The sequence below is a fragment of the Ornithorhynchus anatinus genome, chromosome 19 (assembly GCF_004115215.2).
Source record: "Ornithorhynchus anatinus isolate Pmale09 chromosome 19, mOrnAna1.pri.v4, whole genome shotgun sequence".
Lineage (NCBI taxonomy): Eukaryota > Metazoa > Chordata > Mammalia > Monotremata > Ornithorhynchidae > Ornithorhynchus > Ornithorhynchus anatinus.
This window is the reverse complement of record NC_041746.1, coordinates 6,559,678-6,571,715: the sequence shown is the minus strand read 5'-3', so window position 1 is coordinate 6,571,715 and position 12,038 is coordinate 6,559,678. Positions and strand designations below refer to the sequence as shown.

The 12,038-nt window shown below is 44.1% G+C and overlaps 1 protein-coding gene across 8 annotated transcripts in view; it reads right to left on the bottom strand.

Moving 5' to 3' along the window:
• Positions 1 to 12,038, bottom strand: part of CAPN8 (calpain 8) — a 69,587-nt gene that overhangs the window by 27,881 nt on the left and 29,668 nt on the right. For 7 of the 8 annotated variants that reach the window (XR_005661106.1, XR_005661105.1, XM_039914801.1 and 4 more), the window contains exons 2-5: positions 11,257 to 11,580; positions 4,081 to 4,150; positions 830 to 948; positions 501 to 634 (exon numbers count right to left, since the gene is read on the bottom strand). Coding sequence is in view for 6 of the 8 variants with exons in the window: in XM_039914801.1 (XP_039770735.1) it covers positions 501 to 634; positions 830 to 948; positions 4,081 to 4,150; positions 11,257 to 11,493 (560 nt within the window). In the remaining 2 variants the exon portion in view is untranslated. The remainder of the gene's footprint in view (positions 1 to 500; positions 635 to 829; positions 949 to 4,080; positions 4,151 to 11,256; positions 11,581 to 12,038) is intronic. The other variant, XM_039914802.1, reaches the window with a different exon arrangement.

The window sequence follows — 12,038 nt, the reverse complement described above, 5'->3', positions numbered from 1 at the left end:
AGAGTAAGAGCAATGTTATTAAAATTAATTATTTGAAACCAAGAAATAGAATATTTAAGATAAATTCAAAAACCTTCTAAATTGCAAGTTCCAATGCACAGCGGAGTCATCTCATAGCTAATGGTGAAGCTTCCTGAGTTGACTCTAAAGATCAAAATAATTCATTACTATGATTCCTATGACTCTTCAGCAGTGTTAATGATGTTGATTGAGCATATACTCAGTGTAACAACCTGTAGCTCCTTTCCCTCAGTTTATTAGCAAGACCATTTCATAGTTGAGCTTTGTGAAGACTTGGGCTGGGAACAGAACTCACAGCTTAAGTTGCTCTTTGGCTGCTTAGCCAGAGGGCTAGTGACCCCTCCAGTCCAAAGGAGATCCAGCCACTGGCTAACAGATTCTGCTAGGTGGAGTCAGTTATCCTGAATAAAAACTTGGGCCCAGGCACTATGGGGCATGAAGGGCACCAGGTCACTGTGGTTCCAAATGGCCCGACTTACTTGGCATAAGCCTTCTCCAGCAGGGCACTCCAGAACTCGCTGCCTTCTTCTGAGTGCAGGAAAAGCAAATTTCCATTTCTGGTGGGGAGTCTGTCATCAATGACAACATCCACCCATTCTCCATACTGCCAGAACTGGAAGACAGAAAACAAGAGAGTTTGGTCATCAGTCAGGGTTGTGGAGAGTGGAGGGGGAGTGGGGGGGATGTCAGTGTAGTGGGGCTCATGCCAGAGCAGTTTCAGGAAACTCAGAAGAGGTATTCTCCAGCTGACAGAATTTGGGGATGGGGAGAGTGAAGGAAGAAAAAGTAGTGGGAGGAGCAATGGTACCTGGAAGTGGAAGATTCCTGCATAGTCCTTCTGGAAGCTCTGGTTCCTGGGCACCACCCTATATAGCAGCTCTTCATTCAGGGTGAGGGAGGCGATGGCTGCCAAGAGCCAGCAGTCACCTGCCCAGAGTTAGAGGAAAGTGCATGTTGGTTATGTCAGGTTCCCAAGTTCCTCAGGGATTGTCTTACTCCTCTTGATGATTTGTATATATATAAATGTGATCGTGCAGTTATCGTGCTGTTGAGGGAACTGAGGCACAAGTAAGTGAAGGGATTTGTCTAAGGTTATACAGCAGGCCCATGTTCAGGCACTTTCTACTACGCCATGCTGCTTACACATATGTATATACATATATACACGAAGGATAAATATGTATGTGTGTATATGTACCTATACATTTATCCTTTGTGTTCTTATGTATTCTTACTTGTGTTTTGATCTTTCTTATTGAGAAGCAGCTCAGCCTAGTGGAAAGAGCACAGGTCTGGGAGTCAGGGGACCTGGGTTCTAATTCCACCTCTGCCACTTGCCTGCTGTTTGACTTTGGGCAAGTCACTTCACTTTTCTGGGCCTAAGTTTCCTCGTCTGTAAAATGAGGATTAAATATCTGCTCTCCCTCCTTCAGACTATGAGTCCCATGTGGGATCAGGACCATGTCCAACCTATCTTGCATCTACCCCAATGCTTAGGATAGTGCTTGGCATATAGTGCTTAACAAATAGCGGAAATATTTACTATTTAAATTGCAAGCAATAAGGAGGTGGAGACTATGTCTTTGAGTGCTCTACAACTTTCCACAGTTCCCTGTTCAATAAATACTGTTGATGAACAGCTGATTGATCAACTGACTGAGGAGGAACAGGGGGTTGGGACAAGTGGATTGCAGTGGAGCACAGTAAAGTCTATCTGTTTTCTCAAGTTGGTTTGGGAAGGACATTAGAAACGTACTTCAAGGGTGGATAAGAAATTAATTCCTCACCCAGGTGTATCCTAGAAACTTCTGAGAGGAAAAGGACACCCCTTAATGTTCCATAGTACCTGGGACCATCAAGAATTCTGGGGTTCAAGGAGAGGTGTAGCAGAAGCAGGAGACAGTAGAAGAGTGAAGGGGAGGCTTCCCAGCCTCTTTCTCCCCTTAGTCTTTTCTTACTCTTCTTCCCTCAAACCCTCATCTTTTTTCCTCCTACCCTCTCCCACTTCCCATCCTTCTCTTAGTTTGAACTGACCACTTCTTGAGCCATTACCAGAGGTTTCTGATGTGGCCACACTATCATAATTTCAACCTGTGGGCAGGGAATGTGTCTTTTTATTGTTGTATTAGACTCTCCCAAGAGCTTAGTACAGTGCTCTGCAAACAGTAAGCACTCAATAAGTACAAATGACTGATTGACCTGTTGAAACCCTCCGGGACACAGATGCTCCCAGCTGTCATATATGAGGGCCAGATGGAGTTAGGATGGGTGCTGGATGAGTCTATTTGTGTAGGGGTGCACACTAACCCATCTATCTCTCCTCCATAAAAACCAGTACTATCCCGGACCAAGAATTGGTTGAGGCAATTAGAACATTTGCAGTGAGGATTCCCCAACCCTATCACATATGGAAATCGAATCTAAAAAAACAACAGGGCAGTCTTTGGGACAAAACCCTGGTAGAAACAGAATCATCCTGAGAGCCTTTAGGGAGAGATCAGAGAAGGGTTAGGTCAGAGTATCCCAAACTTAAGGGAGAGTTGATGCTTCCTAGCCAAGTAGGCTAGCACACTCTATACCCTTGGAGGGATTGGGTTACCTCCTCCACCCAGCTGGGGAGCAGAGAAAAGAGAAAAAAGAGAAGACTAATGAGAAAGAATGGAGGTAGGGAAGCAAAGGATTTATATAATTCACTAAAACATGAAAACACACTCTGAATTTTAATGGGAAGTGGAAGACAAAGGATTTTCCATTGTGTTCTTAGGTACCAAGGAGAGCTAACAAAACCCTTAACAAAGGTTAATCGTCTGCACTCTAATCAACAAACGTTGTAAGATGCCACCTTCCTCTGCGACATGTAAGCTGTTGTAGAGAGTACAATATCTCCTTTCATTCCCTTTATTATTCACCATTGTTTACCTCCAGCTGTAGTTTTAGCCTCACACGCAATGCGGGGAGACTGGAACTGAAAATTATTTGCATTTACTGGGGAATTTGATGGCAGTACTAGAAAAACCTATGGGCTTTTTTCCTAATATGAAACAAAATGATCAAATTCTGGCATCAAGGCTAGTGCTATACTAAACTTGCCTTTTATTTCACATAAAATCTACATAATAGCTACATATTTGAATGATAATTGATCTTCTATATCACAGTCACCTAATATTAATATTATATTTTTCCCATCAGCTGTTTTAATTGAGAATTTTCAGAATGCTTCTCTGAGGGAACCAGCTCTTCACTTGGCTTCCCAAGCTTTATCTTGCAGCTTTCTCTAGTGCAGCAATGTGGCCTAGAGAAAACAGCAAGGGCCTGCGAGTCCGAGAACCTGGTTTCTGACTCTGACTCCACCACTTGCCTGCTGTGTGACCTTGAGGAAATCACTTAACTTCTCTGTGCCACAGTTTCCTCTAGTAAAATGGGATTCAATACCTGTTCTGCCTCCTACTTAGGCTGTGAGCCCCATGTGGGATAAGGACTACCTCCAACATGATTATTTTGTGTCTACCCCAACACTTAGTGCAGTGCTCAGCACAGCGTGAGCCTTTAACAAATATTACAATTCTTATTAATAATTTCACTTGCTAGATTCACTGATTGGCTGGCATTTGGAATTCTGTATGTCCAACTGTCACCATCAGGAGGAAGGGCACTTCACTGTTTACAGAAGGGCCTAGACAGTTTTAGCAGGCCCAAGTATTTCTGCATTTTGAATTGGGGCTTGCATTGTGCCCAAGAATTTGGAGTGAAAAAGAGAAATTAAATGCAAAAAACTAATTCTTCCTTCATCTCTGCTGCCTACATTAGGCAGCAGTGGGAAAAATGCTTGGCCTATATGAGGGGCTCCCTTGCTTGCTTATTAATTATTGGCAAGAGCTGGAGGTGAAGCTTGGAAGAGGGAGGGAAGAATGGAGATGCTCATTCCTGGCCAGGACTCATAACTGACAGCATTGTTCTAAGAGAGTTAGAACTCTCTGTGATTTGGCAGTTGCTGCCCCTTTCCAATGCACCTATGAACATGCCCTTCCAAAACAAACACGTTCTTCCAGTACTCACCAAGGTCCCCCTGGCGGATGTCTGTGCGGGTCGCTCCACCAACAATAAACTGGGGGTTGGGGCATAACTCCTGAAAGTAATTTTGGACAAACACGAATTACAGAATGTACAATAAATACTCTAGGCCAACTCTAGGAGAAGCAGGAATAATAATGTACAGTAATAACTCATTCAAATAGCCCCTTAGGGAGTTAGTGAGTTCAATGCTGGTCACCCCAGTAATAGGACAGGATTAACTCTCCAGAGGAACTGGGGCTAAATGGATTTTGTGACCCAGTCTTTTTCCTATTTAAAACAAATTGATCAAAATTCTGGCATAAAGGCTACTAACATTGTACTAAACTTACCTTATATTAACATATAGAAATTATTTGGTCACATTTCTGTCTTAAAACATGTAGAAAATACCTTTTCTTCATGCTTATATGGGTTTATTTTTTAATAACCCCACTCAGCCCACAGCCTTGAGCTGCAGCCCCTAAAGCCCCTGCATGAATTCTGGCCAACCGGGGACCATTCCTTAAATACCTTGGATGACAGCTGCAATCATGCCACAGGGGAAATGGCGCAGTGAGCGGTGAAATTCATAATCCAAAGTCCCAAAGTTTGACTGATGCACTCATATCTTTTGACAGCAATTTTCCTAAAGAAAATTATTTTTCTAGCCATATCTGCTCAGGGCCAATTGGGTAGCTAGGAATTATTCTGTTGTATGGTACTCTCTCAAGGGTTTAGTTCAGTTTTCTGTACATGGTAAGTGCTCAATAAATACCACTGTTCGCTTGACTAATGGTTTTGAAGTAGCACACTCTAATCCTTATTCTGAGTAGGTCCCTAGAAATTTGGTAGCCACAGGGGTGGATTTATATCATTTTCTGAACCAAAGGCACTGGATGCAGGCACTATACCATGGAGCCTGGAACTCTGGTGGAGCAGAAAGGCAGTCTCAGATTGGGCCATGTGGTGGTAGTTTCAACTTCTGCTGGTGCTACTTCCTTTGATTACTGGGTCCTTCTCTTTTCCACCATGAATTTGCTGCTCTAGGGACCCACTGGGAAACTCATCCTAAAATAGCCCATGGCATTCAGGTATTTCCTGCTCCAAGCCCTCTTCCCCATCTCAATATCATTCTAAGAGTGTTCATGGCAGTTCTCAGCAACCAGGCAGGCTGCCATTATGGGGAGAGAAAGAGTAAAGAGCTGCTTATGACTCAGGCAGCAACTATCAATCCAGTCAAGAGGGAGGCAGCAGCAGAAAACTATCTGAAGGAAAAAACAGCCCACTAGTTCAAGCCAATGCTTTTGAGTTCTTCCCTGCTGAACTACAGCAAACAATGCCAGCATCAATCCCCCTTATGTTAGCTGCCTAATGTATGGGATATTTTTAGAATCACTGAAAAAGGTATTGAGTGGTTAAGGTCTTTTGGACCTGCAGGTTTATCCTTTGTTTGGTCACTGGGTCAGCAAAGCAGTCAAATCATATACTTTATCCACAAAACAGTTCTAAGACTGCAGCAATTATTAATAATATTCCCTGTATATCTTTGTGGGATATGTGAGAATTCACGATTCTGAAAAAAATCACTGTTGTTGAAGGATTTATCCTGGGAAGGTCCATAAGATCTGGGGTGGTACTTTTATGTAAAAAAACAACAACCCAGGGCTTCATGCAACTAGAGGGTCTTAAGAACCATTCCAAGACCCAGTTTAAGATGTAGAACAAGACAGTCTTCAATTTAGAATGTGTCCCAAGCACCCTGGTTCCTCAAATGAAGATGCTGAGATTTTCACAGACAAGGAAGAGAGCACCTTATACTTTTCAGGAAGGGCTCCTGGGATACAGACAAGGTAGGAAGCTCAGGCAGGTAAGAGGAAATGGGGTGGCAAAAGTTATGGGCAAAGCTGTGGAAGGAACTAGGAACCTACTTTTGAATAGGTGAAGAAGAGGCAAGTGTTGGAATCCAGAAAGAAGACCAATAACTCCAATATCTCTCATCTCTATTACAAGGGTACTACCTCTAGACACCCAAATCCAGACACACAAATACAGTTTGAGGATCAATATAAGCATCACAGAAATGTTAAATGTAATGTTTTGACACTGAGACCCAAGGGGTAGAATGTTTTTTTTTAAATCTGCAGAGTAGGCTCTGGGAACCCTGTAAATTTGTGTTCCTAATAATTAGTCTGCGACCTGCTGTGACCTTCTCGTATGACTTTTCTAAGAAGGTTAGAAAAATATATTGCAGACTAGAGGATATAATTAGAAGTTATAATCCAAATTCCATGATCCTATCTTGGAGCTCTGACATATCTTAAATTAGATCTGTATATAGGCTTATTTTTTCATCTTAAATAAAAAAATAAGATTTTTAAATGGTTGATTTTTATCCACCCTGCCCCTTCATCAGGTGGTAGGAGTAATATGAAGGCTCCTTCATAAATCATTTTTAAATATTCATGTGAAAGGTGCTAAGTTTGAATACTGTTTCCTAATATGCTGCCATTTCACACGCATACCCATCTTCGGGGCCCTGCATATTTGATGCACCATAAAAATTTTTTTTGTAGCAAAGGAACCACCTAAATGGATTTTAAGCCCATTTAAAAGGTGAATGCTAAAACCAGTGAAGTAATGGATGTCTTAGGGGCTGGTGTAGAGGAGGCCAAGCTATATCAAGTGTCAAAATATAGTCTATAGAGCAATGATGCCTCCAAATGTTTTCCTTCACCCCAAATTTTGAAACACCATCTCTAATCTACTGCATTTAATCTCCCAAGGCGAACAGACAGTTCTCTGGCTGTCCAGTAACCTTCTCACCCAACCATGAAAAGAGCTTGGTGAGATTTTTGCTCCATTGCTTCGACTGGAGCACATGAAGTACCCAGTGGCCTGGCCCATTCTGGAACGCGCGACAAGAGATTTATGAAGTTGGGATTCTCCCCTTCCTCCCTGAGGGCAAAATCTTTAGCTGTTAGCAATAATAACACTTTGTCCTTATCCAACTAAGGATCTCAAAGAACTCTGTAAACAGCAATCATTTGAACCTCCAAACATCCATCTCAGCAAAATAGATTTAATGAGGGAATTACACAAGGACTCTGTCCAAAGGCAGGTATTAAAAGCCTTCTGATTCTCAAAGTCAACTGAGCAGGGTTGCCAACCTCCTGTAAATGCATGCAGACGTGGTGGGTGACTTGGCAGGGCCTGCCACCGAAAGTGCAGGGGCAGCTGTGCCCGCTGCCACCAGAGGGCTGGAAAGGAAAGGGCGGTCCGTAAAAACTAGCTAAAATGGCCCGTGCCTGTAAAACCTGTAAAAAATTTTGGATGTTTGTAAATGACATAGCAACGGCAGGCTGCAGGGTGCTGCTATTCCAGCACTTTAGGCAGCAGGCATAGCCATATGAATTTCCAGATGGGAGGTGGCTCTGATATTGAGCCAAATGATCTCAGCCTGGAGGCAGATCTCATGGGAGAGGGAGCAGTAGGAAGGAGAGTTTTTTTTATGGTATTTGTTAATAAACATAATTGTGATATTTGTTTAGCACTTACTATGTGCTAAGCACTGGGGTAGAGACAAGAAAATCAGGTTAAATACAGTCCCTGTCCCACATGTCTCAGAGTTTTAATCCCCATTTTACAGATGAGATAACTGAGGCTCAGAGAAGTTAAGTGACGCCCAGGGTCACACAGCAGACTTGTCAAAGCCAGGATTAGAACTCATGTCCTCTTGACTCCCAGGCTCGTCCTCTTTCCATTAGGCTACACTGATAAGTGGCTTGTCTCAGAGTCCAGTTTAGGCTATATGGTCATGGTCAACGTTTCACGGGTGCCCTGGCAGCAGCATACCAAAAATCATCATCAGTGGTATTTACTGAGTACATACTATGTGCAGAGCACTGTACTAAGCACTTGGAATGAGACCAGTCCAATTTCCCCAGCCCAGACATCCAGACGGGGCCTTACCGGCCACCCTCCTTCAAGATCAGGGACCGTGCCTTGCTTATCCTTTAGAATCTCTCAGTCCTTAATACTGGGGCACTGTACAATGGGTACTCAGTAAATGCTATTGACTTCCCAGTGGATTTGCTCAGGTATTTATAGTTCAGGAGCTGGGTCCTGGGAAAATTAAGATCACAGCACTCTGATTCTAGGTGTTGACTGCTCCCTGTGCCCAAGACCATCAGCAGGGCCTAAGATGTCAACAGTAAAAAAAATCAGGAAGAGGACTATTTCTTGCAATGCCAGAACAAAGGCCCTCCAGGTCTATCTCTCTTCTAGTACTGCATTCATTTTTACATTTATTTTCAAACTATATTTGTGTGTCTAGATTGGAGTCTTCAGAGAGAGCAAACTTGTCCTGCCTCTAAGGATTCAGTAACAACCTGAGCTCAGACTGGAAAGTACTGAAGACTTGATTTATCCAAAAAATTTTCTTTCCAGACTGAGGTACTGAATTCCAGGGCTTAAATTGGGAATTGCCTGTTTCACTCAGACTACTCATTACCTACTTAGCCTGCCCATTACATCTTTCTTACACACACACACACACACACAGATAGGAGGGAGGGAGAGAGAAGAGGGGATGGCCCCTGGATGAAGGCTTCCTAATCACTGGAGTCCAAAATGGAAATGGGCCCATGGAAGCCACACGGAGCCAGCGGCAGGGTAAAGAAGCAGCTCCCCTTCCTTAGCTCTTTCTCTCATGGCCTAGCACTTCCAACTGGCACAACTGAGACACTCTGCCTTGGCAGTTTCATCAATGCCCATTATGCAACTGACACCACTGCAGCCCTCCCTGCCCCCATCTTGCTGTATTTTTCTGAAAGAAAAATAGAATAGTTCATTGCCAATAAAAGGCCACATACTTCCCAGACAAGAAAATCACAAAGAGGTGGGGCTCTCGTCTTCTATGTGCTGTATAGTTTCTGCAAGTGTACAAATCTCCACTGATTGTGCAGAGCTGGGGGAGAGGCAGGAGAAGGAAAGACCGACAGGAAAAAAAAAAATAGAAGACTAGTCCAGAATTTGTTAGACCCCTATTCCAGAATTTCTTAGACCCTATTAGACTTTCTTGTACCCCATATGGAACCAGTGGACTTGCTTGCAACAGGATTTCTTTATAATATGAAGCTCCAGTGCAAAGTTGAATTGTTAAATCTATCCTAGGAGAATGGGTCTCATGAACCCGCAGAAATCACAACCCCTTTCTTAACTAAGAATCCCGTTGACCCAACCTGGTCTAAAAATATCAACTTACTCTGGGCAAATTAATCTGTCTTAGTCTTTCAGGGACTGGAAACTGGAGAATTTGGAGCTAAAAATCATACATGAGTATCCTGAGGGGACAGGTAACCAAATTTTACTTTGACAGAGAGGACATGGCTTCAATCCCACAGTATGCTGTGTGTATCCCCCAAGAACACAAAAATGCATTCAGTCTGGGACATCTGCCTTCCTTCTTAGGATTTCTGAATGAACTAAGACAAAGAACCATGCCTGAAAAACAGTGTCCTGAAACTCCAGGGATACCAACATACTGAGAAGGAATAAATAATAAAAGGCAGCAACAGTAGTAATATTCTACCCCATCAAGGATGCACTTGAAAACTATTTACAAAACATTTAGCTTCTTCTGACCTCACCTCATCCCTGTGAGATGAGACACATATCATTACCTGCAGTGTACAGATGGAGAAACTGAGATTCAGAGAGATTAAGTGACTTGTCCAAAGTCACCCAGCAAATTACCGGAATTAAAATTTGAGCCTTCCTTCCCCATGCCCCCGTCCACGAGTCGTAATGAGAACCTGCTATACCTGGAGCATTCCACGGCTTTGAGCATGAGAGTCCTCCTACCTGGTCCTGTTGTCCCAAATATGGTCATTGCATCATACTTGACGGGAGGAACCTCAGCATATGACTAGCTATTCTTAGCAGAAAAATCGAGATGTGGTTGGGCAATTAGGCTGAGTTATTATGGGCTTTAGGAACTACAAAATGATTGAATGTTAGTAATGCAGCAATACTCAGCATTGCAGTTCTATGGGTTTGTCATCTTTCCCGCCCAGTGGGGCACCTGAGACAATGAGAGAAGGACACACAACTCCTGCATTCCAGCAAGGGACCGGTTAATGCACTGGTACAGGAATCTAGGGCACTTTGATAGAGATAAACTAAATGTCTCCGAAGGACATAAGAGTTTCCTTTCGGTGTTCAATGTCCACCCTCCTATGTGCAAGGGAGGGATTTGGGTCATTTGGCTTAGGAGAGTCCCTCTATGCTGGAACCGCCTTCGGATACTTCCCCAAAAATAATGCTTCCACATCTCTCAACTGTTGCCAAGTAAGCAGTCAGTGAGCTATCTACTACTCAGTTCCAGGGAGCAGTCAGTGAACGTGCAACCTGCCACTGAAGAAGGAGGCCAGAGGCCACAAGCTAATCCTTCAGGTACTCGGCAGATTGAGCACTAGACCACTGATCTTAGATGGGCATGTGGGTGGCTGACCCATAATTGGCCCAAGGTGAAAAGACTGAGGGTCTAGAGGCCAATCTCAGCCTCTGAGCACTCCCAAGCACATGGTACAGTTCTCTGCACAGAGTAAGGGCTCCATAAATACTATTAATTGATTGATTCTGGGGCTGAAGGGGACCCCTGGGCCTCCATCAATCTCTCCCTGCAGGAATTAAATGTTCCTGGGGGCCGAGCCAGGAGAAGGAAGCAATCCAGCACTCCCTGGTCATTCACATCTTGGATTCCCGTCTCTCAAGAGGACATTATCTTTGCTGGTTCTTTGAAGCCCTGGGATTCTGGATCCCCATGGTTCCCATATTAGAGAAAAAAATGTAATTTTCCAAATCTAAATCTTCTTCTCCCTTGAGAGACCATGCCAGGCAAGTAAGCCTGGCTTGCCAACTCAGCGCTTAGTATAGTGTCTCACAACATAGTAAGTACTTAACAAATGTCATAATAATAATAATCAATATTTATTGAGTGCTTACTGTGTACAGAGCATTGTACTAAGCTCTGGGGAAAGTATGATTCAACAGAGTTGGTAGATGTGATCCCTGCATATAAGAAGCTTCCATGTATCCAGAGCAAAGCCAACCTGGGTTGGGTCCTCCTCCCCCTCCCCCAACCCCGTTTAAAAGGAAAGCCCTAGGATGCCTCCCTACCGTGGGCCGCTTCCAGACAATGCCTCGCGTGTGCGGTGAGTAGGGTCCCAGATCCTTAAACCCTAGAGCCGAAGGGCATGCCGGAAATTCCACATCCTTAAACAGAGTTCCTGACTTCAGGCATTGCTTCCTCAGGGCTTCAAAGTCCTGGTTCAGGTACTTCACGGCGTTCCAAATGGAGCCAAGCCCCTCCGATTCGGCATGCTGTTTGGACACTCTGGCTGCAGAAGCTGCCATGGCTGCCAGACGGGCAGGACAGAGCTGTTGTGACCACGCACAGCTTGGTCCCTCTAGGAAGCAAACGGGAGGATGTAAAGCAGAGGCCTGGAAGAGGAGGAGCAAGTAAACATTACACTGGGGCCCTGGGCACCTAGGGAGCATGAATCACAGACCAACACATCCCTGAAGCAAATATGTACTCAATATCAAAGGAAGGGGAAAGAGTCAGGCACCTGCTGGGATGGAATCTGCAGGACCAACTGCTCGGGCCCTCCATTATGCTGATTGGTCTAAGAGCTTTTCAGGGCCCTATCCCAGAGCAACACATGAAAACTCCATTAAGTGGATCATTTCCTCCTTGAGAGGACACCATGTTCCACTCCCAGCTCCCTTACTGATTGGCATTTTTCTGAATGAGGCAGGCTTGTGGTGAAGACTAGGAGAACTGGTTTTTCTAAGTCAGGACCCACATTTGAGGATTCTAGCTTTGAAAAGGAGAGACAGAAAGCCCCTTGGGGGTGTTGGCTTCCAGGAAATCCCAGCTCCTTGTAAAGTAGGGGAGG